Genomic DNA, 27,102 nt, shown 5'->3' with positions numbered 1-27,102 from the left:
ATGATTTGTGCTCAATTCTTCCTTGTCTGCTCCTGTGGTGTCCAGGCCAACCTGCATGACAAATATGGACAGCTGGTGGTTTTGTATACCAAGATGCTCTGCACAAAAATGGAGTTTCATGTGAAGGTAAGAGCATTTTATGTCATATATCACACCACATGGTACAAAGATGCACATAATGGATGATAAAATGTTTTGGGATTCACACTGTGAATGGGAATAGGCACTAAACCTCCAAAAATGCGCCTCTGCAGCATCCAGAAATCCCACCGAACCTGGAGGTCACAGATGAAGTCCTGGAGCGCACTGCAGGAACAGACATTAATAATGTGTGAGTTTCCAAATACTGCGGCAAATGAATTTTTAAATTATCCATTTAACCTTAAATCCCAATTATCATCAGACATGAGCACAGATGCTGCCACCCAGCTCACAAAATAAACCGACAAGCCCTGCTGCCTGTTTAATTTCACAGGGTCACATCATTATTGCCTCCGAGTGGGGCCTCTTTTCTTTCTGACGGAGGTATCAACTTCTATCCTGCAGGTTCCAGCTCACAGTGGAGGTGTTCGATTACTTGGACGCAGAGCTGAGGCTGGCCGAGACAGGTGAAAGAAAAACTCCTCCCACCTTTTCCCCCATACTACTTTCAAGGAAGAGAAACTTGAGCTACAGTAAAGGGCTGCAGCCTGCTGACATTATCTATTTATGTACAAAAGCCAAGAGCCTTTTAAAGAGAGTTATTGTGAGCAACTCTTACCCTGCCTATTTTCACATAGACTGTAGTCCATTCAAAAGTGATTCGAATCGCTTGGCCTTGTTTTAACTCCACCGTTTTTGCCTAAATTTGTTTTTAACTGATGAGGAAATGCCTGCAATTAGAGGACATTAAAAAGATTTGTTCCAGTTTATCTGCAGTGGTATGCTCCTCCCAGGCCTGCAGGGTGGAGGCCCAAGGTCACGTGTCAACACCATAAACAAATTTTGCAGCTGTACTGTGAAAGAAGTGTGCTTGTACTCTTTAGATGTACTCACATATGCGTTCTTAGTGTCAGCGCTATGTTTTGGAGTCGTTGGCACAAAATCTCTTGTCAGAAAGTATATTGTTGCTACCTCACCAGTCAGCAAGTAACAAGAGAACCGAATGTGAAAACTAACTCTGCATCAGTAAGTTACTCAATGGAAGAGTCTGCACTTCATTCAACCAATGGTATCTGTATTCACCAATACAGCCTATGTTTACACTACAAGATGCCTTAGAGGACTAAACATAGGCATCATTTAGAGGCCAGCATCTAACACAGTCAAAATTTACTTTACGGGAATACTTAACATGTACTGTATGTTTATTCTCTGATCTCTCTCCCAGTGATCCGACAGCTCAACACATCCATCGCCATCTCCACTCTCACATCTGGCCAGTGTCGGCTGGCACCACTCATCCAAGTTGTCCAGGACTGTAGTCACCTCTACCACTTCACCGTCAAACTGCTGTTCAAGCTGCACGCTTGTAAGAAAACCAGAAAATGCCATTTAGCATACCATTAGCCTAAAATTCTGGGATAGCTTGAATGTTATAAATATCAATTAAATTAAGCAAGTAAATTAATATTATTTATGCGTCTCAAAGCATTGCCTGATAATAAAAACTTTGTACCATGTTGTGGATTTCAGGTCTTCCCGCTGACACTTTACAAGGACATCGTGATCGTTTCCATGACCAGTTCCACAGGTAGGTCATCCACGGCCTCAGGCCAGGAGTGAATGAGACTGCATCAAAGGGGACAGAATTATTTTTACCAAAGGAAGTGTGCAACATAATCCTGCCTCACCCAGTCACCACAGCACTTTGAACCAATGCAAATCACTGCTTCCCATTCCCCCCACCCTTTGTGGGATGTCAGTTGGTGTCCCTGTCAGATACAAATTTATGTCTTTACTACTGAGTTCAAAGAAGAGTCTTCAGGGTTGGGGGAGATGATCCCGTTAGATTAATTCATTTTATGTAGTTTTACCTAATGCTTCATGTGACTTTTTAGTACAGTGACACAGATTTACATTCCTTCCACTGCTGATAAAACACCATCTGTAAAAAGCCATCTCTTACAAGTCTAGAAAATATAACCTAAAACATAGCAGATATGAGTTTGTATTACACAAGCTGTATTTTGTGCCATGAGTATGACATTATTATTATTATTATTTATTTAATATTATTAATATTTTTATTATTATTAGACTAACTTGTCCTTTGTCCCACAGCCTGAAGACATTCTTCAATAAAGCCAGAGACATGTTGTACTTCAAGAGACTGATCCAGATCCCCAAACTGCCTGATGTAAGAGCACAGAGGGATGGGGAGAGGTGGGATGACTTCAGTGCTGAGTCACAGCCTCCATGTTAGATGTTAAAGACTTCACCATAAACCTAATACTCCTATTGTTGGCTCGAACGGGACAAATTGGCTTATTATTTAAATAGACTGTTGTGATCTGTTGAAATTTGATTTCACATGAAGGTTTTCTCATAGACGCTTATAAATATGCACAGTGGCTCAGTGGTTAGCACTGTTGTTTTACAACAAGAAGGTCCTGAGTTCAATTCCCGGCTTCTGTGCGAAGGTCTCCCCGTGTCTGCGTTGGTTTTCTCTGGGTTTTCCCCATGTGTATGCTTGATTTCTCCTGTCAGTGCCCTTAACCAAGACTACCCAGGTGCTGTACAATGGCCGCCCACTGCTCCTAGTACTTAAGATGGGTTAAAAGCAGAGGACAAATGTCGTACTGTGTATGATTGTGTATGTGATAATAAAGTTGATTCTATTCTATATATTTCACCTAAACACAATAACATACTGATATAAGTTTAAGCAATACCTACTTTTTTTTTTCTTTTTCTCTTTGTCAGTCCCCACCTAACTTTCTGCACGCAGCCTCACTCGCTAAGCATGTGAAGCCTGTAGTGGTCATCCCTGATGATGACGAACCAGAGCACCAAGACGACGACGATGATGACCCCGAACCACTCATTGAGGTCAGCAACGTGTCAACATCTAGCATACAGGCACAGCCACAGGTATGTCACAGATGTATACAGTACACTGTGTATGCTCGCTCACACGAGTACTTGTACAAATAGTACCATGGCGTTTCTTAAGCGTTTTATTTTATTTTACTCTTATTTTTTTAGCAACTGGACATATTTGATCAGACGTTTGGACCTCCAAATGGGGGCTTCGATGACAGGTGAGCCAGGGTGTTTTTCCACTGTAAACTGTGATTGTTAATATAGACCATTTGTTTTATGTTTTATGCCAGCAAGCCATGACTATGTGTTTTCTGTCTGGCAGGGATCTCCAGATTGAGAGCCTAAAACGGGACCTGGAGTTGTTGCGAGCAGAGTTGGAGAGAGTCAAAGCAGAGGTAAGGAGTTGTGTGACCGAATCACTTGGTCATTAGGTTTCAGACTTTTTTGTGTGTGCACAAAAGAGGTGTGGCTGTAGAGGGCATTATTATCTATGTGCAAAGGAATCTGGGTCATGTGTTGGGTGGATGCAAATCCTGCTCCTGACATGTGGAATGTGGCAATTGGCCTCTGAACGAGTGTCCAGTTGAGAGTTTTGATGTCACAGATGTGATTCCAGCTTGCAACCTTTTGCAAGTCATCCCTTTTTGTATCTGCTGTGTTTCTTGCTTGTGTTTTTCTGTTATTAAAACAGACATAAAGTAAAAAGATAGGGAAATAGGATCAGGCCAGTCTCAAGAGATGAGCTGGGTTTGTAAAAATAGACATTTTGTGAAATGAGAGATATCGGAAGATTATTATGTTGAATACTGAACAAACTGGATTTGCAATGACATCAGTAGATTATTATTAAAGTGCACATCTCTCTTTTCTCTTCCTTAAGGCTCAGCGCTATATCACACAGCTGAAGTCCCAAATCAACAGTTTGGAGGCAGAACTAGAAGAACAGCGTGCACAGAAACAACGTGCTCTTGTGGAAAATGAACAACTGCGCATGGAGCTGGAGGCTACTCGCCGCCGAAACGCAGAACATGAGAGCGTACAGACCACCTTCATTGAAGCAGAAAGTGAGACATGCAGTCAACACTCTCTCTCATACGCTTGGACATGTGGTCAAGTGCAAACGATAACGCTGTCATCTCTCTTTGCTGTGCAGAAAGATCGCAGGCCACTGAGCAGCGCTACAATAAGCTTAAGGAGAAGCACACAGAGCTGGTGGCCAGCCATGCTGAACTACTTCGGAGGGTACAGACAGACTGCAGACCAGTCCAGAGATTGTTTGTTTGAAATTAGATGTCAGCACCTGGCCTGGTGTGTGGTAACACTAAATGTGTTAATGTGTTGACAGAGTGCAGACACTGTGAAGATGCTGTCAGCGACCCAGCAGACCCAGGAAGAGGTGGAGAGGACCAAACAGCAGCTGTCATTTGAGGTTGATCGAATAAAACAAGAAGCTGACATGAAGGTTGGTGATATATCCTTTGAAGGTCCAGTGTGAAAACATTTAGGAGGCTCTATTTGGAGAAATGGATTATAATACTATAGGTATGTTTTCTTTAGGGTATAATAACCTTAGAATAAGCCTTTTATATCTACATGCGACATGAGTTGCTTTCCATGGAGTCCATGTTGAACTGCCACGTTTCTACAGTAGCCCAGGACAAACCAACCAAACGGTAGCTCTAGAAAGGGGCATTCACGTTTCACTGCCACGTAGCTTCTCCTTTACGCTTGGAAAGGGTGGGTGAAGCCACGTAGATGCAATCTGCAACTTCACAGCTAGATGCCACTAAATCCTACACACTGGACCTTTTTCTTTTTTTCTTAATGCCAAGGTAGCGTTGCAGTATAGATGTGTGTAAATAATGATGTGTTGTCACTGTAGCTGGAAGAGCAGAAGTTTGAAATGGAGAAGCTGAGGAGAGAGCTGGAGGAGAAGATGGCAGAAGTGACGCGCATCAAGGCGACTCTGCAGAGCACAGAGATGGTGAGTGTACACCTCTAATGCAGCAACGCCCTTGATGATGTTTAGCTAATTCACAATTATTTAGTATTTAGACTTCTCATCAGTTCTGTGATCGGAGACTTGAGGCATGTCACACATTTCCACATGGACTTTCCGTCTGACACTCACGGCCATCTGCTCTACTCTGGCTTCCTTCGTTGCTCTCTCTCTTTGCCAGACAACGGAGCAAGTGAACAGCTCAATGACGGCTCTGCAGGCAGAGAAGGAGCGTCTGATGCGATCTGTGAGTGAGAAGGAGGCGGAGCTGTCGTCGCTGCGGCAGGCTGCGCAGGTGCAGCAGTCGTCACTTCAGCAGGAGCGAGAGAGGAACAGCAGGGAGCTGGGAGAGCTGCAGGGCAAACTGCAGGAGAAGGTCAGTCAGGACAGCGGAGCCGAGCTCAGCAGTGTGAACAGCAGACGAGTCTCCACTCAATACATTTGGTTGTATTCAGCAGTATTTTAAGTCTGTCTCCTTAAGAAAAAACATGCATGGTTAAAGTTTAAAGTATCTAAAGGGTATTACATTACAATCATGCATAAATCTGAAAAATACCTTTTTTAAAAGATTGACTTTTACTAGGCATATGCCAAGGATGACTGTGCACATTTGTACAATGGCTAGGTGTGCATGAACTGCAATGTTCTAATAGTAACCCTAAGATAATACTTGGAATCCAAAAGGATGTAGGTTTTCCATTTTAGTCAAATCAGTGACGTTTAGTTTAGACTTGTAATCAAACAGTGAATCACAATCAGTTTTTGAGGCATTTTATAAATCTTGCTTTGACAAATAATGGCTTCCGAGCTTGTTGATGACACATGCTCTACCATCTGATGCTACCATACTGAATAGATGAAAAGGAAAAGGCTTGAAGCACAGTTTTTCATTCATATAGCATGGTGACAATATGAAGGAAAGACGGGGTCTGAGGCGAAATACTGCAGGGAAAGTGTACTGTGGTGTAGTCTGGATTGAGTGACATCAGTGATTCATCAGCTTTATGCTCTGTGTGGCACATACACATAAACATGAAAATGCTATATAAACAGACCATTTATGTAGGTTGAGCTATTTAAGAAAAAGATGAAGGTCTCTAGTTGTGTGTGCATGCTCTGCGACAGTTTTGGAAGATGAAAAACATAAAACATGGACAGATGCATTTACATTGAAAAATGTGCAAATCTTTCATCATTAAATGCTTCATTTGGTCAGTGTTGTAAATCTTTTTGTTGATGAAACCGTATTATTGGGATGCAGTGGCAACTCATCAAGGTTTGCTGTCATGTTTTCTCCCCTAAGGTGATCATAGAAAGATGGGTTGCATGAGAAGTTCTGATACAAAAATCTAGTTTCTGCATGTTAATATAATTCTCTTGTCATCAACATGTATGATATCATTCACTCATGCATGGTCTTTTTAAATGTGTATTTGTGTGTGCATGCATATAGTCAAGTCAGGAGGAGCAGCTGAAGCAGAAGCTTCTGGAGGAGCAGTTTGCTCTGCTGCAGGGAACCGTCGCAGAGGCCGAAAACATCATCCAAGATGCTGTTGCTAAGCTGGATGATCCCCTCCACGTACGCTGCACCAGCTCTCCAGGTCAGACCCATACTCTGTTATTTCTGAACAGATTAACAACGAAATATGTGAATAGTGTGAGTTAAGAAAAAAAAAGCTAAGTTGAATGTTACAACCCTAGTTGGTTGATCATATACAGTATATTGTCTTTTCTGGAGAGTTATTTTTTTTCTCCAATCCTCTGTTTGTTCTCCAAACACAGATTACCTCGTAAGTCGGGCGGAGGCCACACTGGGCTCCATAGACAAAGTGAAAAAGGGCCATGCAGATTATCTCAGTAACATGAAGGGTAAGTTTTGCTCTGCTTCTGATTCAACATGATCCTGCTGACCTCCATAACAGTTTGTGGCTGATTTGTAATTTTTGTTAATGTGGCAAACTGCTCTCTTACGGTTTGCTCTTGTAACCAGATGCTGGAGGGCTGCTGAGGGCTCTGACCCAGTTCTCCCACTTGGCTGCGGATACGATCATCAACGGCAGCGCCACCGCACACATGGCACCCACTGATCATGCAGACCGTAAGGAATATCTCAGATTACTACTTTTGGCATTACACCAGTTATACTTGTAGTTATTTTAATATTTACTACCCAGGTCATACGTCCACATTAAAAGCCACATCCCGTATATTTGAGTTTTGGTTTCAGACTTGAAATTTAAATGCTTCAAGCAGCATAAGAGTTTAAGAGAGTTTTAAGTGCCAGTGTAAAAAGCATGCAGCTTTATGGCTGAAAGTGGATCACTGCCTTTTTACACCCCACAGGACTGACGGAGAACTGCAGAGGCTGTGCCACTGAAAGTCTGCAGTTTTTCAAGGACCTAAAGTCCAAGACCTCCCTCCAGAGGGCAGACCCTGCCTCCATTCGCCTAGTCGTTCAAAAGATCCTGCACTTGGGCCAGGTGAGAGACACTAACACAGAATATGTGTGTTCATTTTGTTATTTAATGTGCTCTGAAACTTGCCAGTCATGTTAATTGTATGTGGATTAAATGAATAACAGTTTTCTGACACAGTTTTGCCAGTTGCAGAGAATTAATGTTACATAACAGTATGATTATGAATAATACCTTTTCTTCATCTACTCCACCGTGGGCAACATCTGTTGTTGCCCTCAGTAATCTGTGGTAAACCTCTCTACCAGATATGCACAGCTCTTTTTAAATCTCTCTTTTTAAGCATCACAGCAGAGTTTGCGCTGTGTGCAATAATCTAATGTAGGTTAGCTACAAACAAAGAGACGGATACGGTATCAAACTGTTTACTCAGCATTTTAAAACATTCCCTACCACTACTTGTTTCTTGGACAGTGAGGTAAACATCTGTCGGCAGTCAAACACCCACATTAATGTAAATTGAACTCTCAATTGTATAAATGTTTTCTTCCAAGGAGGCTGACAATAAATTGCTGAAACAAAGTTTGCCTCTGGCTTTGACGGTCAGTCGGTGTTGGATTACTGATACGTGAACTATTTTAGCTTACGTCTATGAAAAGAAGAAATCCATAGGCAGCTCATCTAACCGTCTCCTGAATTATGAACAATGTAAATGCATCAGTATATTCTTATGTAGTGTTTGGATATTTCAATGCAATTTGTGATATTTTTGCAATTATATTTGATTTGTTTGGATATAAAATCTTATTTTTTCATCAAGACTTACCATTTAACTGTTTTAACTGATTTATGTCTTTTCATTTGTATTTTTCTTTTATCATTACTAATAATCTTTGCTCTTGTTATATGCAGGAGCTGCGGCCAAAAGGCATGGATGTTCGGCAGGACGAGCTGGGAGATCTGGTCGATAAAGAAATGGCTGCAACATCAGCAGCTATTGAGGAGGCAGTCCGCAGGATAGACGTAAGTGGTGTAAATGTTAGTTTGAGATGTACTCATATTATCTGTCTGATATTGTACAGTATGTTTATTGTAACTGATTACTATCATGTATGATTCTGTGTTTAGGAAATGATGAATCAGGCACGAAAGGACACAACAGGAGTAAAACTGGAGGTCAATGAAAGGTTTGTTCTTTTTTGGGACTTTATTTATCTGAATTAGTTAAACATCAACTTGTAAATGTAAATAAAATCAGACTGGGGGTGTAACAGGGGTGTCTTTCAGTTTTATAAATCTCTCATGAGACCAATAATTGTAATTGATAGAGAACTGCAGAGGCTGCCGTTCTGTTTTTTTCCTTTTGTTTTACCTTGTAACATTGCACATGTACAGTTTAACTTTATTGTATATAGTGTATATATTTCTTATATTCTAGATTTCTATTATATATCTTTTCTTTTTTTCATTATATTTTTGGATCATATTTGCTCTTTGCACTACATTTCCCCTGTGCTGCTGTGCCAAACTTGAATTTATCCTATGGGGGGTCAATAAAGGAACATCTTATCATCTTATCTTCTCTTATCTGAATTCTTAAAGCATAATACTTAAATGCATTCTTTCTGTTACCTGTTTCTTTCATATTATTATTTAATTAATGTTGTTAACTAAAGAAAACAACCTATAAATTGCTGCATACATTGTGTTTTTACTCTTCTCTTTCACTCTTTCTTACAGAATCCTCAACAGCTGCACAGACCTGATGAAGGTACAGTAGTTTGATGTGTTTCAACTGATATGTTTTGCCATAGTCTACCCTACATATATCCTATTATTAATTAATGTCCTAATGTCCTTTTAATTTCTTGTTTCTCTTCTGTAATCATCCATTCTTCCATAGGCCATCCGCATGCTGATCATAGCATCTACAGACTTGCAAAAGGAGATTGTCGAGGGCGGGAGGGTGAGTCACGCTGTTCTAATTTTGAATCCCGAAGTGGCAGCTTGGTTACTTGAGCAGCTTTTGTTCTGCTCCATTCAGAAAACAACAAATGGGGACTAACAGTGCTATTGTTTTGCTTGTTAAGGGTGCAGCCACCATTAAGGAGTTCTATGCCAGAAACTCTCGCTGGACTGAGGGACTCATCTCTGCTGCCAAAGCTGTAGGATGGGGAGCCACAGAGATGGTGTAAGTTATACAGGAGAATATAGCTTATTTTCTCGTTTTATTAAATGTATTTCATGTAGCATTTTTAAACATGTCTGGGCTGTTTCTGGGCCCCCTAAATCATTTGGTCAAAAAATCATGGGACCCAGAAATGTGGGGTATTTTAAGTTAGTTCTGACCCATGCACAAATGTATAGGCCGTGTAAATGCTACAAGAGGATAGCAATATTCTTGCTGATGGCTTTAATGGTTTTATTATGTTTATAACCACTACTTTAAACAGAGCAAATAATTTATTGATGTTAAAATGTTATGTGTGGCATCTGAAATGACTCAGCCATTAGCCAGTGGGCAGAGCTGTACCCTTTCCAGTTAAGTGGATTTAAGTGGTATTATGTCTTCACCTGCTTCATCACAGGGAGTCTGCTGATAAGGTGGTGCTGCACACAGGCAAATACGAGGAGTTGATTGTCTGCTCCCACGAGATCGCTGCTAGCACAGCACAGCTGGTTGCTGCCTCAAAGGTAATGGTCTAATTTCCAAGTATAAAATGATAAAAAACCTTTCAGATACTTAACTACATTGTATTATGCTAATTACCAAAGTATGAATATCAGACACAACGATATTCTCCACTTTTCTAAGGTAGGAGTTCGATGTGTTGTCACATGAGAGTGCAAATTAACTGTATTACATTTAATTATCAAGCAATTTGTTATGCTAATGTAACTCTCTCACATATTAGTACAACGCTCAGTGGCACACTTACTGTGTAATTGGTTTCTGTGAATGAGTTTGTTGATTTAGTGTCCAAACTGTGTCATCTGGATTCACTCATGCGCTCTCCTCTGCACTCAGGTTAAAGCAGATCGCAACAGTAAGAAGCTGCCAGTTCTCCAGCAGGCTTCACGCCTCGTGAATGAAATGGCAGCTAATGTGGTGGCCTCAACACGGACGGGTCAGGAGAACCTGGAGGAAAAAGGTGAGTACAGTTTGATCTGTATACTTGGTCATTGTAGACTCTGATGACAATCTTTCTAATAACTGTTTTCATGCGCAGATACCATGGACTTCTCTGGGATGTCCCTTATTAAGTTGAGAAAAGAAGAAATGGAGTCACAGGTAAATGGTGGTCATGGACTGCGAGGGGTTTAAAGAGGGATTGCCTAAGTGTGCAGTATGTGTCTTACTTTTGATACTTTATATCTCAAATACTGAAAACATTCACTCATTGACTTAAACTCTCAAATGTAAAAGGTCATGTCATATTTCTATTAATATTGAGCTCACATAGATTCTTGCAGTGCATGTTGCTAGGATGAGTCAAATTGTCTATTATTAGTTTATTATTTTAACACTGCAAGATTAAACGTAAGCACAGGCTCTAATACTTCTGCAATGACCTGGTTTATTTTCCCAGTTCACATTAATAACCTTGACACGCAACTGATTTGACATGGTGGAAGTCATTAAATTAAGTTAAATTGAACTAAATGTAACCCGAACAGTTCTGACCATAGATAATCACCTGTTTATTTCCCGCCGCTCAGGTGAAGGTGCTGGAATTAGAAAGTCACCTGGAGAACGAGCGTCTGCGTTTGGGCGAGCTGAGGAAGAAGCACTACGTGTTGGCCGGAGTTCCTCTGGAGATGGAGTCTGAGGGCAACGGCGAAACCACCTCGCTGCCCAATCCTGTCACTATGTCACCGAAACCCACCAAACCTGCTCTCATGAAGAAACCCACAGTGGCCCAGAAACCCAACATACCACCCAAAACCATGGTAAGGGCCGTGGGGGGAGGCTTTGTGTTGTATATGAGAAAATAAGATTAAATTTGATCTTTTAATCTGTCTCTGTTCTTCTGTGTGTTGCAGTTTAAGTAATGGCTGAGCAGAAAAGGAAGAGGCTACACTAATAGATGGTTGGATTGACCAGAGAAAGATTGCCTTTTTGTGAACATGCAATTCCTTTAAGTTAAATGTTGACAATCCTCTGCCTCATCCTGCATCTCACTGTTTTCCTTTCCTCATTCCTTATATATTGTATTCTTCTTTTTTGCCAAATGGACCATTTTTGACCCTTGATGCCTGTAAAAGGATTTGCTGTCTTTACCCCCCCCCCCAACCTTTTTTTTTAAAGGATGCACTCACATACCACCCAGTCAGAAATCTTTATATTTTAATTCTTGGCAACAAGAACCAAAAAGGTTGATGGGATACTTTTAGGCTGTTTGAGTAAAGTATTTTTTTCTGCATCACAACTTTAGATGATCAAGCATTGCTGCTGCTTTTAAAATACAAACCTTGAAGATAATCACAAATCGACAGCGTATCTTGTCAATAGTTTTAATCAATCTTTGGACAACCTTTTTGCACACTACGTCGTTCATTACAAAGCACATCACATTTTTCTCAATGTACACTCTATGCTATTTATGTTGTGGTGGGCGGTAAAGGAAACTAGGGAATCACATCGTGGGCGTCCATGTTACTGCACAAGTTTTACATACCTCTGGCTTTGCCTTCATGATGGACAGTGTTCCTTTCATGTGCGAAATCAGCTTTCTTTCTCAACAGTACACTCAGAGGCCTTGAAATGTACTGTACTAATGCATTGAATAATACATGTAAAGACATACAGTCTGTATAGGAGTGTGCAACTCGCATCAAGTATAATTTATACCAACACTCATCTCTTGAATGTCCCTTTATTAGAGGAGCACCTAGAATGTTATGGTTAAGCATATAGATAGTCTTAACACTTGCACACAAATATCAGATGTAGGCGTCCTTAATTATCACATGCTTCTTTTAGGCTGAATATGAACATTTAGGGTTAGTTATTGTACTATATGAAGGTGTTCAAGTCCTCTATGCCTTTGGGCGCTTTTCTTACAGGGTCTTAAAATGCATCTTTTTATGTTCTGTCTTTCCTCAGTACGAAATGTCTTTATACACTCAGATCTATTAATATATTTTAGTAAAGATAATGGTGGTTTCTCCTTGTAAGAAGAGTAAATGTCAAACAAATGAACAATAAATGTTTGATTTAATGTCCCATTGTGTTGATTCATCTTGTTCCAAGCTTATGAAAAATTCAAAGACTTTATCAACATTAACACATAAACCACACTTAATAATAGAGCTGTTGGTAAGGTATTGGTAGATAAACATATCTAAATATAAAATATTCCTACCAAGAAATGCAGAAACTTATAAATATAATAAATAATAAATAGCCTACTTGTATACAATTTAATCATTTTTATTTACTTCTTATTATAGACTGGCTGTAACTTAAGTGCCAAGTAGTGTTGGGATATTTTAAAAGCATTGCTGGACATAGAAGGTAATACACTAGTAATATCATGACATGCGCAGTAGGACTTTGAGTCAACGTGGAAAGAGCTGCTGCCTTTAGGAGCGACTGTAATTCTCCACTTTACTGATATAAGATGTGTGGAACACGGCGGAACATGGTATAAGGTAACACATATAGCACTTTGCCGTTTAGCTTGATTCAAACAGTAGGTCACAGCAACCCGAACGAACCGTGCTATTATTTGACTAGAACATAAACGCTGTGGTGGTATTTATCAACGATGAATAGTGACATGTACGGGTTTTTTTGCGAGGCTATTGAATGCAGCACTGCTGTGAACGTTAGTTAAGTTTAAACTGTCAACAAACTGAAACCAGTCGTCTCCATGTTCGCACACGCCTCTGCTCGCTTGTGTGAACCAGCTTTTCTACAATAAATGTGAGTCTATTCAGAGAGTCAGAGGAACCAGACACACGTTTAATGTTGGGCATTTAAATAAGGCAGACAAAAAGACATGGAAACCTGCGTTATGTCCGCGCTGGACAGACCCGCGGCGGAGCTGACCGTCATGGATGTGTACGACATAGCGGCGGTGCTCGGGCGGGAGTTCGAGCGGACCATCGACCGGTTCGGGTGCGAGTCTCTGGTCGGGGTGGTGCCCAAAGTGGTCCGGGTGCTGGAGCACCTTGAGGCGCTGGTGAGCCGCGGAGCCGCCGGACAGGAGGCCGAGGAGCTGCGGAGGGAGCTGGATAGGCTGCGGCAGGAGCGCAGCGACAGATACAAGCAGGAGAGGAAGCACCAGAAGGTCTCTCTGCCTGCCTGTCTTCTCATGTCTAACCTGGGTCTGTCTGGTCTGTCTGTCTGTCTATCCTGGCTCTTTGCTCCCCTCCTCCGTGGATGTTTACCGTGTCGTGTTTACCTGTCTGTCTCTCGTGCCTGTCTGTCTGTCTACTGGGATGTTTATTGGGTACCGTCTTGTCTGGTCTTTACCTGTCTCTCTGTCTGTCTGGTCTACCTGGGATGTTTACCTGTTGTTTACCTGTTCTCTGGTCTGTCTGTCTACCTGGATGTTTACCTTGTCTCTCTGTCTGTCTGTGCCATACCTGGGATGTTTACCTGGTCTGTCTGTCTACCTGCGTGTCTACTGTCTCTCTCTGCTCTCTCTGTCTGTCTCTCTCCTCTGTCTGTCTGTGCTGGTCTCGTCTGTCTGTTCCTCTCTGTCTGGTCTGGACATGTTTACCTGTCTGTGTACCTGTCTCTCCTGATCTGTCTATCCTGGAATCGTCTACTGACTGTCTGTCTGCCGCTGTGTGTTTATAGATGCTTGTGACCTTTCAAGGTAAATAAGTCACATTTATACAGCCAATAGATCATTTTTGACATTTTAAACTAAATAAACAACATTTGTTTTGTGTGACCAAAGGTGAAAACACACCAAGTAATCAATAATACATTGATCAAACATAGAGGGGCAGATGTTTTACTTTTAAATTGCTTAACAATTTATCTATCATTGATTAATTTTACGGCCATCACTGGAACTATATGTGATAGCCTTAAATAAGGTAGATATTATATAGTAATAGTAATAATAATAAACTTTATTTATACAGCACTTTTCAAAACAAAGTTACAAAGTGCCTTACAAACATTTCAGGACACAATAAGGCAAAATAAAGTCACACCAAAGTGAGGTAAAATTAAAAGAATAAAACCCCCATCAGTAAAAATAAGTGCCAACAATAGGGCAGATAAAATATATTGCAAAACTAATCTAAACAGTTTAAAGATACAAAATTAAGAGCATAAAATACCCATCACTAATATATACATACATATGACTATATTATTATATTATACTAGAGTACATTAGATCATTTTTGTGTGGTAAACTGTCACACACAATACTATTTATTACATACATTTGTTTTCATATTTATTCTATTTATTAGGGAGCAGTTAATTAATGTGTGGTATACTTTAAACATTAAATAACGTATGATTAAAAGTGATAGACATTATATGGAAGTGAGGAGGTGTTGTATGTTCTCACAGGTATATATATTGATCTGTTTCAAACTAATAAAAATACATTAGATTGTGCTTTGTGTCTTTTCCCTTTTAAAAATATATATATTTGTCTTGTATGTTCAGGATTTGGAGGTGGTGGAGGACGTGTGGAGAGGAGAAGTCCAGGACCTGCTTTCACAAATCACTCAGCTTCAGACGGAGAACAAGAGGCTGTTAGTGAGCCTGCCTCTCAAAGAGTCCCCCGTCATAGAGGAAGACCTGCAGAAACAGGAAGGTGAGTTGTCTGCAGCAACCCGGTCACAACGGGTGAGTTTTGGGAGGTTTTAAGATCATTTATAGAACATTATTTACACTTTTGTTATGTCAATTCATTTTTTCTTTAACTTTAATGATGGAATAACCTAAAGATGATTGGGATTGGTACTCGTATGGACAGACAGCCTGAGTTGAGCTCTCAGAACCAGTTTCAGGAGAGAAACTGTACATACATTTATAATATATACATTTACATACATTTTTATATAATACATTTCAACTCAATTATTGTCCTAAAGGGAATTTGGTTTGCAGGCAGACATTAAACACATAGATCAGAATGCACCAATGTCAATAAACAAAAACAACGTATTGTGAAAAATATGAAGGTAATACAGATTATAAACAATATATTCAGCAAATATTCAGAAGATTACAAATACATTATGTACATAGTGTATATTAAGTCACACAGTCTGGTCTGTTGTCTGTGGCTCTTTGAAGTCTAGTCATGCATGATGTGTTGAACGGTATCTTGTGATCACTCTGGACACTAAGTAAGTTCGGTCTTGGCAGATTCGTGTTGCGCTGATTAACCATCTGCTGTATGTTACACATATTTTTACCCTATGTTGTCACGTGGTACAGTATATGCTGCACGCTTGCCTGTTGACATGAAAAAGGAGGCCGTGAAGAGACGCAGTCAGGAGCTTGTAAAGGAGACTATTTTTGAAGCGGAGCAAAATATAGTTCTTGTGTGAGACTTTCATGGTGGCTGCAGCTACACTTACTGTTAGGGCCACAGTGCACACACACACACACACACACACACACACACATACACTGCTTATAAAAACATGTTCATTCAAATGAATGGGCTCTGCATGATATGATTAATCTGCTGACACATTATTAGTCTAGTAAAATACATTAATGGTGTAACAGATGCATGAATACGAGGAGGAAGCCCCTGTAAGTATTCAGGCTTTGAAGGTCCAGAATATTTCTGTAAACTACACATTACTGATTTTCCAACAGTTTAAATGTCATGGCAGGCTCTTGTTAGATTGCATTAATGTTGCATGTGTGATAATTGTTTTTGTGCTTTCTTAATGATACCGACAGGAATGTCAGAGAAGGAGAGGCAGATGATGAAGAAACTGAAAGACTTGGTGGATAAGCAGAGGGATGAAATCCGGGCTAAAGACCACGAGTTGACGCTAAAAAACGAGGATGTTGAGGCGGTGAGGGTATAGACCATATACAGCACGTATACCGGCATCTGACCAACTATCTGTACATTTTACTTCCTTCGACCAGATTTAGTGAGGTCATTAAACACATCTCCTGAACTGTAGCTCCAGATGCAGCAGCAACGGTTGATAAGAATCAACCAGGACCTCCGTCACAGGATAGGAGTGATGGAGGCTCAGGGCAAGGCACTGATCCAGCAGAGGGCCGAGCTGGAAGCTACAGCCCAGGCGCAGCAGCAGGAGCTGGGGGCTCTGCAGCAGGAGGTCAACAGACTGAGAGAGGAGCTCCGGGGGTGGGAACTGGAGAGAGAGGTCGCTGACATAGAAGAAACATCTCTTTCCAGATCTGGGATGTCGTCACCTGCATCACCACAGATGACGGTAAGAAATAGGACTTATGCTTAAATAGAATTAGGTGGAAACTATGTTTGGCCATCAGGTTTTCTAGTACTGAAGTGGATGTTTTGTGTTATCAATCCAGCCTCCTGTAGTAGCGCCATCTAACTCCACCATCAAACCAAAGTCAGTGTGGGTGGAGTGTGGAGACGACCCGGACTTCCTGGCAAACTGCTTCGAGTGTGACAAGAGTCCTTCCCTTCTCCCGAGGTCGTTAAACGAAGAAAAAAACGAGGAAGACGGTGACTTTGATGAGGACACAACAGCATTGTTTCTGGTAACGCCTGCTTAACTCTCAGCTGTACACGCTCTAATGTGGTTATAGCAGAGGCCCACTGTAAGACTGTTTATATAAAACACAAAGCATTATCTCTCTGTCATGCTGGTGTGTCCTTAAGGTCATTGTCCTACCATGTTAAATCTGCTTGGTTTACATCAGCGTACAGTGTTTTTCTTCTCTTTTATTGTTGTCCTTCATGGTGGCATCTTTTCAAAATCAATTGACCTTCACCAACAGGAACAAATATTATGATTGGTACCCTACTGAAGATTTACTGAGCTACCTGTTTCATTAAGTGGGTCAAGTCCATGCTGTCCAGGGAGAAATGCTGAATGTGGGATTTGATTTGCAGAAGGTGTCAACTGATACAGAGCCACAGGAGGAGACAGACAGCCTGGAGGAGGAGCCAGACAAACCCCGTTTCACCCTGCAGGAGCTGCGGGACGTCTTGCAGGAGAGGAATGAACTCAAGGCCCAAGTGTTTGTGCTACAGGAAGAGTTGGCATATTACAAAAGGTACATTTTGTTTCCAAAATTTAGATTTTGTGTAACCTCAATTGCACAAAACACTGATGCAAAAGTTAATCTCTTCCATGTCCCTCAGTGAGGAGTTTGAGGATGATGTCTGCTCCGTTATCTGTGCTCCATCTCCTCCGCCATGCTCCAGTTTCACTGATCAGCCTGAATCAGGAATTAGACGCCTGTGAGTAATGGGGTTGACAAGACCCTCACACACGTCTCTTCATACACCAAGGTTTACCATTGCACTTTGTCAAAAGGGGGCAGCACTCAACGGCCCTGTTTTATTTTCTCCTGTGATACTCTATGGATGTAATTTATCTTCATATTCATATTCTTACAAACTTAAAAATAAATAGTGCTTGTTTTCGTATTGTAAGGTTTCAATAACGAGCGTCACTCTCGTTCATTCAGGGTCACAAACCATGTAATTACTGATCACAACAATGTCTCTCTAACTCTAAGTTTCCCTCGTGTCACCATTTCCATTTTTATCTCTGGACAGGATCTTCACTGCCATAATGCCGATGGTGGCAGCCGGTTTGATTGCAGACGACCCCACGTTGTTGCCAATCAGAAGACTTGTTTGCTCTGTATGACCTCAAGTTTAAATTCTTCTTTTAGGAATGCTCTTATTTTTCCCGACCACCAGTTTGTTTCTCTCAACACAGTTTCTAAATAGACATAATGACAAGAATGTGTTTAATGGCTGCATTATTATTTTAAACTCAATCTGTATGGTGTATATGAAACTGATGAAACTTTGATGGATGAAACACTGGTGTCTAATTTTACTAAACATTTTGTAAGCGCTTTAGCTAACTTTGTAAGCGCTTTAAATCTACCTTAGTAATTCAAATGTAAGACAACTGGCCATGACCGGCCTCTTTTATGTGTATTTATGAGCTCTCAGGCTTTATAAAATGTCATCACCTGTCAGTGCGCCACTTTATATAAGCTGTGCTTTATTAATTGTAATGCTGTAATGTCAAATGAGTGCCCAAGTTTCTCACTGCGTCCAAATAACATGATGTTACTCTGCTATATAGTGTACAGGATTTGCTCACCAGTTTAGTTTTGTACCTGCAGTACAGTATGGAGTATTCCCCAGAGTATCAACTGAGTTTTCACAAGCACTTTCAAGTTCCTTAGCAGTCTCTTGTGTCATTTATGTTTATATGAGGTTAAGATCTGATGGCAAATTATGAGTCTGGTTTCAAGGTGCGTGAATAAGATTGATGATCGTGTTCCTTCTGTTTGAAATAATGTGCTTACTGCCAGTCATACCCTGAATTGATGAAAAGAGGATGTTACTGTATACTTGCAGCACAACAGTGTGGCGCCACACTCTGTGGGTTACACTAGTGCAATCATACTGGTAAAAACACCAGAAGAAACCTATTCCAACAATAATGAGTACTGTAAAAACTATGCAATATGTTATGGGTTGCATCTGTAAAATAATGTTTAAAATAAAGTTTTATTTTTCATCTTTTTGATGTTGTTATTGTGTTACTATAAAATACTAATATGGCAGATAAGACAAATAAGATAGATGTTCATGTGCTTAAAATTAATTTTCCACTGATTACTTTCTATTCACTATACTTTTTCAGTTTTTATAGTTTATAGCTTTATGTAGACATTACTTCGTGTTGGCAGGAATCTTGGTCATTTCACTCCAATTAATATAAAATAATTTAACAGACAATTACGAGAGAAAAAATTAGAAAATAAGATTTTATTGACTTTATACTTTATTGATCCCCCATAGGAGAAATTCAAATTAGACACAGCAGCATAGAGGAATGTAGTGCAAAAAGTATAAGAATCACAAAATAAGAAACTATAAAATAACAAAAAAAAGCTTAATAGGAAATAACATATACAACCTACAATGCAGTAAAATGGTGTGCGAATAATATTTTGAGCCAAATCACGTGATTTCTCAGCGGCTCCTGAAGAAGCCTTTGACCAGAAAGTTAAAAAACTAGAGCTCCACACACACACACACAAGCACACACACACATACACCAAAACCCAACCCACAGTCACACCACCACACACACACACACACGTTGAGGGAGTCCTCTTGAGCCGCACAAGATCTTTGTACTCACCTGGTCGCTTGGATACTTTGCCCTCCTCTAACTGTGCGCAGACTCACGCCATTGGCGGATGAGTGATGGGGGAAGTGCTGCTCTTCTGGAAGTTAGTTACCTTCTGCCAGTAAAAAAAAAAGTGTTGAACCCAAGAGTGAAAAAGAAAAGACAGCGTTTATAAGGGTGTTTTAAGTAGCAGCTGCTTGTGGGGGAAACTTTTCATTCCGGTGTTATTTAAAAGGGTGTTGCACGGTTCCCGTCATGGAGTTTGGCGAAGAGTCGTCGCCCGCTTTGGCTTTCGAGAAGGACGCCTTCGAGCTCACGGTTGAAGATGTGTATGACATTTCCTATGTAATCGGACGAGATCTGTTGAAAATAAGCAGCACGGGCGAAGAAGTGTCGGATCTGCAGTTCAGAATAGTCCGTGTTTTGGAGATGTTCGAGACCCTGGTCAACAAGTACAATCTGTCCCTGGAGGAGCTGAAAATGGAGCGGGACAACTTGAAGAGTGAACTGGACCGGATCATCCAGGAGAGCTCCTCTGGGCAGGGCACGGTGAGTCTTACAGTCCCTCCTTTTGTCGGACATAAAGTGGACGTTTAGAGATGCTTTTCCTGTCTTTGTCTGGCCATCAAAGCAAACAGCAGGACCCAACCAGCTGGTGGTGGACCTGACGGACCCCAACAGACCCCGGTTCACCATGCAGGAGCTGAAGGAGGTTCTGCAGGAGAGGAACCAGCTGAAGGCTCAGCTCATGGTGGCTCAGGAGGAGCTCCAGCTGTACAAGAGGTGAGCAACCGGGCCTCTCTATGGTAGGGTTTATAGAAAGGTTGAACTGCCTCATCATGTGACCTTTTTCTGGAAGGCCATCACTGTGACACAGTCTCTGGGCAGTGTTTATTTTTCATTGTTGAAGCTTTATTTTGAAAACACATAAATATAATCACTAAAAACACATCTGTGCCTGCTGTGCACATTCATATCCACCTACCTCATGTGCATAAACATCCTTTGCGCTCTGCTCCTTTTGTTTTACTCTCTACAAATGTTATTGTTTATGTTTATACATATAACTATTATATTGTAGTTTATTTTAGTCTGTTTTGTTGAGCTTGTTGTCCTGTTTATTTGTGCTGTTCTGTGTATGCACATTGAGAATCAAATCCCTTGTATGAGTACACATACCTGGCCAACAAAGGTGATTCTGATACTGAAAAGTGTACTTATATTAAAATCTGTCAGCAATGTGTTGTCAGGAGAACTTGAGCACTTCACTATAATGTAATCCAGTACAACACCACTAACTACAGCCTCAAATATGACCATGTGGTTAAATCAACACCTCTCTGACACAGTGTCAACTAACTGCACATTAAAAGCTTCACAAAAGAATGATTTATTGCAGGGCTGTACAATATTTGATTGTTTAAATTGGAAACACCAATGTGAAAATGTTTATCTGAATTGTTTTTGTTATAAGATGATAAATTAATTCCACGAGACTGAGAGAGATTGTACTGTTGCGACAACCTGTATTAATATTAATACACATCTAACATTACACTAGGGAGGTAACACTGAATATCCAGTGTTATCTGACCCGTATCTGCCATTACTCATACAGAATCATAGTCTTATAAATACAGACAGGAATAACTCATGGTTGTTAACTAGTTTTAAGAAAAGCAGACTTTTCTTCTTCCAGTGTGCAACATTTAGGAGGATATATTGGCAAAATTGGAATACAATATTCATAAGTATGTTTCTATTAGTGTATAATCACCTGGAAATAAGAATCATTGTGTTTTTGTTACATTAAAATGAGACTTTTTTTATCTACAGAGGAAGCAGGTCCTCTTCTACGTTTCTATAGTAACGCAGAACGGACACACCAAACACTGGCTCTTGATATTGCCTTTTTGAGCGGTGTTAGGGTGTTTTTAGTGTGTTTCGCAGCTACCGTAGTTTCTCCTACAAGCTCACAAGGCTGAGCTGTATTCAAATAGTTGGAAAATGCAACTTCAGCAATAGATGACACTGAATCCAACACACTGGTCCTGTACGCAGATATCACAAGTATCAGCAGCAGAAAGTACCTGTGCTGATGTTATAAAGCTGAAATTATCCATTAGTCTTTTCATATTTGATAACAATGCATTTTAGTTCTGAAGGAGGGAAAAGATCAATTCATTCTTAAGAATAATTTCAACTCGATGATGTGGATTTTGTTTTCTCAGTGACGATAAAGCTCTTCTCTCTTCTGCAGTGGGATCCTTCCACAGGCTGAACCAGCCATGGTGGAAGTGGATCTGGACACACCAGCAGCTACAGAGCACAGCCCCGCCACAATAAATGATGTAAAAGAGGAAAAGACAACCATAGGCAAACTGTGAGTAACAGGATTTCTTCCCTGAATACATGCAGTGTATTTAATCTGCAGACAAACGTAGTTAAAACACGTATTTCTAGCTCCACACTATTTTTAGCTGTACACCTCAGATGGCAAACTTTCAAGAAAAGAATTCAGCAGCAACCACATGATGTTGAAGTAAGCTAGCAAGGAGATTGTTCTCACAGCCCGTCTCCTGTCTCCTAATGATATACTTGTGACCGAGTGAATTCATGCCGACGTCGAGGATGTTTGTGCGAGCGCTGAATGAGAGAAGTTGGAAATCTCCAGTGTGTCTGCCAAACTCTCACTGCCGTCAGTAATTACAGTCTGCCGTGACTCAGTGTTGAATGAAACGCACTGGGCAGTTTCACTAGTATGTTCCACGTTCGACCCATCGCGCTCAGAAAAACAAACTAACTCTGAACCTTTTCTGTTTTATAGGTTTTCATTCAGGCGAAAATAAGAACAACCTTTCACAAGAACTGGACAAACAGGATTTGTCGGCACTATTTTCTCAGTTAACCACTTTTTTAATGACTTTTTTACAATGTGTATGTGTCAATCTAACAAGCACTGTTTTATACTGGAAATTTTAACCTAAGATGGTTTATAATAATAGCTGTAGTAGAAATATACAGTATATATTACATGGAAGGTGTGATGAAGATATAAAAAGAAACTGGAAAGTATTATGTAACCACTGTTCTTGGGGATTATGTTGAATCCATTAACTCAGTTATTTATAGGCTTGAAAATGTAATTTTTTTAATAAATCAAAATTAAGTCCTCAAGGGGCCACATGTTGGTCCAGTAACAAGTCCAACTTTAAATAATAAAATGTTATTACATTTTGAATAGTTTGTTTTTCTTCTGGGATTGAATATGCAAAAGCTTCGTTATTATTTCACATTGATGTTACAAGTTCTGACCTCATGGCAGTGTTAACAAATCACAAGAGACAGAGTAACACTGTCCACAAACTACAGCATCACATAGCACATTACTGTAGTGACATTGTAATGAGGCTTTTGAGTTTAATTATAAAGTATAATAAACACTTTAAGTCCCATATCAGAATCTTAATGTATGACTTCTATTTGAGGTATTTTTTGATTGTATAATATGAGTAGAATTCAACCATTAACCATGCTACAGCTGGAATGAAAACTTAACAGTGTTTTATTCCTCAATTTACAGCACAGGCAATAATTTACAAGAGTGAAATTGAATTGTCAATATATTCATTACAAAAGGAAACTCCATGGACAATTTGAAACACTTCTTTCTTATCCAGGAGAAATACTTTTCAAGCTCGCATCAATCTGCTACAGTTAGGTTTTTAAAAAAATACATAAAAGCGTCATAAAAACTGTAGCAAAAATACACTTCATGAGTTGAAGCTTTAGCCTCCATTTAAAACAAAAACATCTTTTATACTTAAAAAAAAGGAAAGGGGGGGAAAAAAGCACCAATTAATCTGAAATATGAACACGTGTGGGATTCAGTATTTAAGCCAAGGGTGAGCCAAGACTGAGGCTTTACTCCGATCACCGTAGTCGTACAGCAGCTCTTCCTCCGCTTTGATGTCTCGGGAAGCCACCAGGATCAGATGAGGGGTGCCATCGATGGGGTGAAGCCTAGTCTGGCAGTTTCCAGTTTTACTGTGGTTGATAAGTCTTCCAAGACGGCTTGTTTCCTTTGTAGCGTCCACACTGTGATACATAAACAATAGAGGTTAAATGGTCACAAATATCCCTACTAGAAGCCGTAGTCCATTAAATATGAAGACCTTTTTCTATGTCACCACTTTGAAAACTAATAAGGTTTCAAAGTGGTGACATTTGGACTTACCAGTATGTTTTAGATTGATACTGGAAATAGTACATGTAACAGCCTGTTTGGGGATCCTGAGCGTACTGGGCCTCCCTTATTTTAGCCTCTGCCAGTTCCAGTAGGTCTCCATGGTACTCCACGACAAACTCTCCCTTCTTGAAACCCTTGACAGCAAATACTCCTCTTCCTTTTCCTTCTATGTGTTTGATCTGTCAACATTAAAAAAACAACAGAGTGTGAAGTGTAACTGAATGAGCAATGGTGCAGGGGTTGCTTTACCACTTAAATTGGGTTAGTGATTTCTGTCAAACAAATCACAGCCTGGTTAAATTACAGAGAAAATGTGCAAAGCCAGCAAATATTAGTTTGGTAATGTGTGCAAATGTGAGCACTGTAGGTTGCAGACAGTTACAATACACAGGGAAACACATTTGGAGTGGCACAATACATTTAAACCATTAAATGTTACCTGCATTCCTTCTTCAATGTCATTCCTTATCACGTCATCAATGTGTCTGTGTTCTTCATTCTGTTGATAGTTTGAGTAATTGGGTCAAAGTCAAACTTTCTGTTGTGGTAGACTTTAATAACTAATATAATAAATAATAAGTAACCCAGCTAATAAATAAGTCAAGAACAAATTAACATTAAATATGTTAACTGCAGATATAAAATGAGAATCTATTAACGTCATAATTCAACCCAGAAGAAGCATTTTTCATACAGACCTTTAACTCTGCTTTTGTTTTTCTGTTACTTCGTCGGATGGGGAAATAGTCAGTGACCTTTCTGTTTTGGGGAGCTTTATTCTCTGCCCTGAAAAGAGACATTATAACAGTAATGAGATTTGATGGTGCACATTTCTGTTGTTTTTAATGACACTGACATGTTTGCTGCACTCACCTTTTTGCTCCGAGTCTGCGACCGGTTCTACTCCGAAACTTGGATGCTGAAACTTTGGCGTCTGCTGCAGACTTGGCATGCGAGTGCATCACGGACTCTTTTTGTTCAAGTTGTTCAGCAGCTTGTTCTCTCATCCCATGACAGGGAGCAGCTGTTTCAGGTTTCTGCTCTTTGGATTCATAACTCTCAGATTTTGCTTCATTAGGTAGGTCTAAAATTAGGAGGAAACAAAATAATTAAGTTGATAGCTGCCCTAAACATTTGACCTTAATCTAGAGAGTGAAGTTCTTTAAAAAAAAACAACAGTTAAGTTGTGTCATAAGATAGTGGGTCAGCGAACACTGCTGCCATTCACATGCACAGGATTTTTTTGTGGTACACGTGGATCTGCTGACCATATGATAACAAAGGGAGTAACAGCAATATAGCTGAGAGAGCACATATAATAGACATAACCAAACAAAGTTACAGTTTAAAAGTTACAGTAATTAGGTTCTCACCTTTTTTTAGCTTTGACACGTCAGGATTATTTGCATCAGATTCGTTTCCTTCCTGAATCAACATGCTTGAACTGTCGCTCAGAGGGGATCTAGGTTTGCTTGGACTCCGTACACTCGGGAAGTTTGACTGCGCTTTACCTACGCAGTCCTGCAGAGAGATGTATCTTGGTGAAAAACATCCTGTACATTTTTCACAAGACATAAGCAGTTATATGCACTTTCAGCTGACTAGAGTTCATCAGTCTGCAGTAAATGAGATTGTCATATTTTATGTGTTTAGAACCATGTAGCAGACTGTATGCCATGTCTTTACTGCTGCTCCCACCCACTAACATCATGCATGTGATGCTCCAAATGACCAAGTCCAAAGGCCTTGCTTGTGTGTGTTCAGTGATGCTGATGTGTCATTGTTTTCATTAACAGAAAACAACTGTTAAATCCAACAGAAAACACAGATTGCTTCACCGCTTCAAATCCAATTGGGAGTGGTAAACCTCTCCATGGTAACAGTACCATTTAATTTGAACATGTATTATAATTTTTAATGTATTAATAAAACAAGGTGTTCAGATACCCAACCACTGCCAGATGTACAGAAATGTTAAAATATAATATTTTTTTTAACTTTTAAAAACATATTTTTTAACTTTTAAAAACATATTTTTTAACTTTTAAAAACAGAGGCAGTGTGTTTTTTTTTAAAGGGGGCATATATTATAATTTAAAGCATAAAGCTTTACACTGTAAATCAGCCTTGTACAATGTGTGCTGCTCATTAAGCGGTTTCTCTAATCTCTAGTAACAATAACAACTGTATACATCCCTAACTTATACGTTTCAGCTCTACTGTATACTATAAAGCAATAGCCATGCTGTATGTATGCATGTATGCATGCATGCATGTATGCATGCATGTATATAAAATTATACTATATTGGTACACCCCTCTACACAGAAACCTTTGATTTGTCACAGTTATAAACAACATGAAGCGTCCTGTAATGTGTTTGAGTTACATTCATCCGTTGCTACGACGCCAAGCTGAGGCAGGCTGGTGGTTTACACGGACTTTGAGAAAGAGCTACTCGGTTTCCCTGCTTCAGTTTAGCGAACATAAAAGCCTGAAACCAAACAACATAAACATACCTTGTTAATTGCTGGTTTGTTTTCCTTTGTCTCTTTCCGTGAGCCGACTTTAAGTTCAACAGTGTCCTCGGTTCTCAGCACATTTTTCTTCCCTTTATAAACATGGAACAAAAACAAAACAAACCGTGCTCTGATTCACCAAGCATTATAAAAAAAATAAATAAATAAAAAAAAAAACATACCGGCGACTTTTATTTGTAAACATCTGCTGCGCTTATTTAAAGTTTGTCCCTGTATTTACGTTGCAGTGGATAGCATTAGCTGTTAGCTCCGTTACACATTAACTCCTGAGGCTTGAGCAACTTGTACTGAAACGACAACAGCTGAGCGACTTTACCTTTTGCCATGTCAATTCCCGGAATAAAAACCCAAAGAAGACACGGAGTCTATTAAATGTCCCCCTCTGTAGCCACCGTGTTTAAGTTCACTGACTCTGCAAAGACAAAAAAACAGACTGTTTAAGAGCGTGGTGGATTTAAAAACCGTTCCGCGCCGCTCATTGGCTGATTCGTCCAAACGGGAGGGGCGCGAGCATGAAAGGAGTTCTCTCATTGGCCGCAGCTG

At 40.1% G+C, this 27,102-nt stretch overlaps 4 protein-coding genes and 1 long non-coding RNA gene across 6 annotated transcripts in view; 3 read left to right on the top strand and 2 right to left on the bottom strand.

Annotated features, from left to right (window-relative positions):
* LOC118326202 lies at positions 1–1,770 on the bottom strand. Its single transcript, XR_004796627.1, has 4 exons — positions 1,658–1,770; positions 1,334–1,507; positions 233–306; positions 1–51 (listed from the first exon to the last, which is right to left on the bottom strand). It is a non-coding gene; the product is annotated as an uncharacterized LOC118326202 (long non-coding RNA).
* hip1rb (huntingtin interacting protein 1 related b) overlaps positions 1–12,666 on the top strand; it is a 21,091-nt gene extending 8,425 nt beyond the window's left edge. Inside the window, exons 5-32 of the mRNA XM_035659147.1 lie at positions 46–126; positions 255–331; positions 547–608; positions 1,370–1,510; positions 1,675–1,732; positions 2,263–2,338; positions 2,905–3,072; positions 3,187–3,242; positions 3,347–3,419; positions 3,905–4,088; positions 4,178–4,266; positions 4,370–4,486; positions 4,907–5,008; positions 5,205–5,399; positions 6,477–6,624; positions 6,806–6,892; positions 7,014–7,121; positions 7,367–7,503; positions 8,350–8,460; positions 8,566–8,624; positions 9,178–9,208; positions 9,341–9,403; positions 9,528–9,628; positions 10,026–10,131; positions 10,466–10,589; positions 10,668–10,729; positions 11,158–11,388; positions 11,482–12,666. Coding sequence (XP_035515040.1) covers positions 46–126; positions 255–331; positions 547–608; positions 1,370–1,510; positions 1,675–1,732; positions 2,263–2,338; positions 2,905–3,072; positions 3,187–3,242; positions 3,347–3,419; positions 3,905–4,088; positions 4,178–4,266; positions 4,370–4,486; positions 4,907–5,008; positions 5,205–5,399; positions 6,477–6,624; positions 6,806–6,892; positions 7,014–7,121; positions 7,367–7,503; positions 8,350–8,460; positions 8,566–8,624; positions 9,178–9,208; positions 9,341–9,403; positions 9,528–9,628; positions 10,026–10,131; positions 10,466–10,589; positions 10,668–10,729; positions 11,158–11,388; positions 11,482–11,490 — 2,856 coding nt within the window. The 3' untranslated portion in view covers positions 11,491–12,666. The remainder of the gene's footprint in view (positions 1–45; positions 127–254; positions 332–546; positions 609–1,369; positions 1,511–1,674; positions 1,733–2,262; positions 2,339–2,904; positions 3,073–3,186; positions 3,243–3,346; positions 3,420–3,904; positions 4,089–4,177; positions 4,267–4,369; positions 4,487–4,906; positions 5,009–5,204; positions 5,400–6,476; positions 6,625–6,805; positions 6,893–7,013; positions 7,122–7,366; positions 7,504–8,349; positions 8,461–8,565; positions 8,625–9,177; positions 9,209–9,340; positions 9,404–9,527; positions 9,629–10,025; positions 10,132–10,465; positions 10,590–10,667; positions 10,730–11,157; positions 11,389–11,481) is intronic.
* A 599-nt stretch (positions 12,667–13,265) lies between these two features.
* LOC118325820 (RILP-like protein 1) lies at positions 13,266–19,159 on the top strand. The gene is made up of 8 exons (XM_035658656.1): positions 13,266–13,733; positions 15,083–15,233; positions 16,340–16,458; positions 16,573–16,848; positions 16,949–17,140; positions 17,496–17,659; positions 17,748–17,846; positions 18,168–19,159. Exons 1-8 carry the CDS (start codon positions 13,443–13,445, stop codon positions 18,259–18,261), a joined length of 1,386 nt encoding a protein of 461 aa, XP_035514549.1. The 5' UTR covers positions 13,266–13,442; the 3' UTR covers positions 18,262–19,159.
* A 666-nt stretch (positions 19,160–19,825) lies between these two features.
* Positions 19,826–23,011, top strand: rilpl2 (Rab interacting lysosomal protein-like 2). The gene is made up of 4 exons (XM_035657624.1): positions 19,826–20,319; positions 20,402–20,553; positions 22,031–22,153; positions 22,598–23,011. The coding sequence occupies exons 1-4, from the start codon at positions 20,026–20,028 to the stop codon at positions 22,617–22,619; spliced, it is 591 nt and encodes a 196-aa protein (XP_035513517.1). The 5' UTR covers positions 19,826–20,025; the 3' UTR covers positions 22,620–23,011.
* A 301-nt stretch (positions 23,012–23,312) lies between these two features.
* kmt5ab (lysine methyltransferase 5Ab) lies at positions 23,313–27,027 on the bottom strand. Of its 2 annotated transcripts, XM_035657621.1 has the most exons (8): positions 26,876–27,027; positions 26,539–26,630; positions 25,393–25,540; positions 24,893–25,103; positions 24,718–24,805; positions 24,459–24,518; positions 24,008–24,198; positions 23,313–23,868 (listed from the first exon to the last, which is right to left on the bottom strand). In XM_035657621.1, exons 1-8 carry the CDS (start codon positions 26,883–26,885, stop codon positions 23,658–23,660), a joined length of 1,011 nt encoding a protein of 336 aa, XP_035513514.1. In that variant the 5' UTR covers positions 26,886–27,027; the 3' UTR covers positions 23,313–23,657. The 2 variants fall into 2 exon arrangements, with proteins under 2 accessions (XP_035513514.1, XP_035513515.1); XM_035657622.1 differs by lacking the exon at positions 26,876–27,027 and having other exon boundaries at positions 25,393–25,572.
* Positions 27,028–27,102: the final 75 nt, after the last annotated feature.

The sequence above is a fragment of the Morone saxatilis genome, unplaced genomic scaffold, assembly GCF_004916995.1.
Source record: "Morone saxatilis isolate NCDOM2014 unplaced genomic scaffold, NCSU_SB_2.0 Contig16, whole genome shotgun sequence".
In the NCBI taxonomy this organism is placed as follows: domain Eukaryota; kingdom Metazoa; phylum Chordata; class Actinopteri; family Moronidae; genus Morone; species Morone saxatilis.
This window is presented reverse-complemented; position numbering and strand designations above follow the sequence as displayed.

Coding starts and splice junctions, on each gene's coding strand:
- LOC118325820 (XM_035658656.1), top strand. CDS start 13,443: ATGGAAACCTGCGTTATGTCCGCGCTGGACAGACCCGCGGCGGAGCTG. Junction 17,660..17,747: donor GAGTTGGCATATTACAAAAG/GTACATTTTGTT, acceptor CATGTCCCTCAG/TGAGGAGTTTGAGGATGATG. Junction 17,847..18,167: donor GAATCAGGAATTAGACGCCT/GTGAGTAATGGG, acceptor ATCTCTGGACAG/GATCTTCACTGCCATAATGC.
- rilpl2 (XM_035657624.1), top strand. CDS start 20,026: ATGGAGTTTGGCGAAGAGTCGTCGCCCGCTTTGGCTTTCGAGAAGGAC. Junction 20,320..20,401: donor GCTCCTCTGGGCAGGGCACG/GTGAGTCTTACA, acceptor TGGCCATCAAAG/CAAACAGCAGGACCCAACCA. Junction 22,154..22,597: donor AAGACAACCATAGGCAAACT/GTGAGTAACAGG, acceptor TCTGTTTTATAG/GTTTTCATTCAGGCGAAAAT.
- kmt5ab (XM_035657621.1), bottom strand. Junction 25,104..25,392: donor CGTGTCAAAGCTAAAAAAAG/GTGAGAACCTAA, acceptor TCCTAATTTTAG/ACCTACCTAATGAAGCAAAA. Junction 24,806..24,892: donor CGCAGACTCGGAGCAAAAAG/GTGAGTGCAGCA, acceptor GTCTCTTTTCAG/GGCAGAGAATAAAGCTCCCC.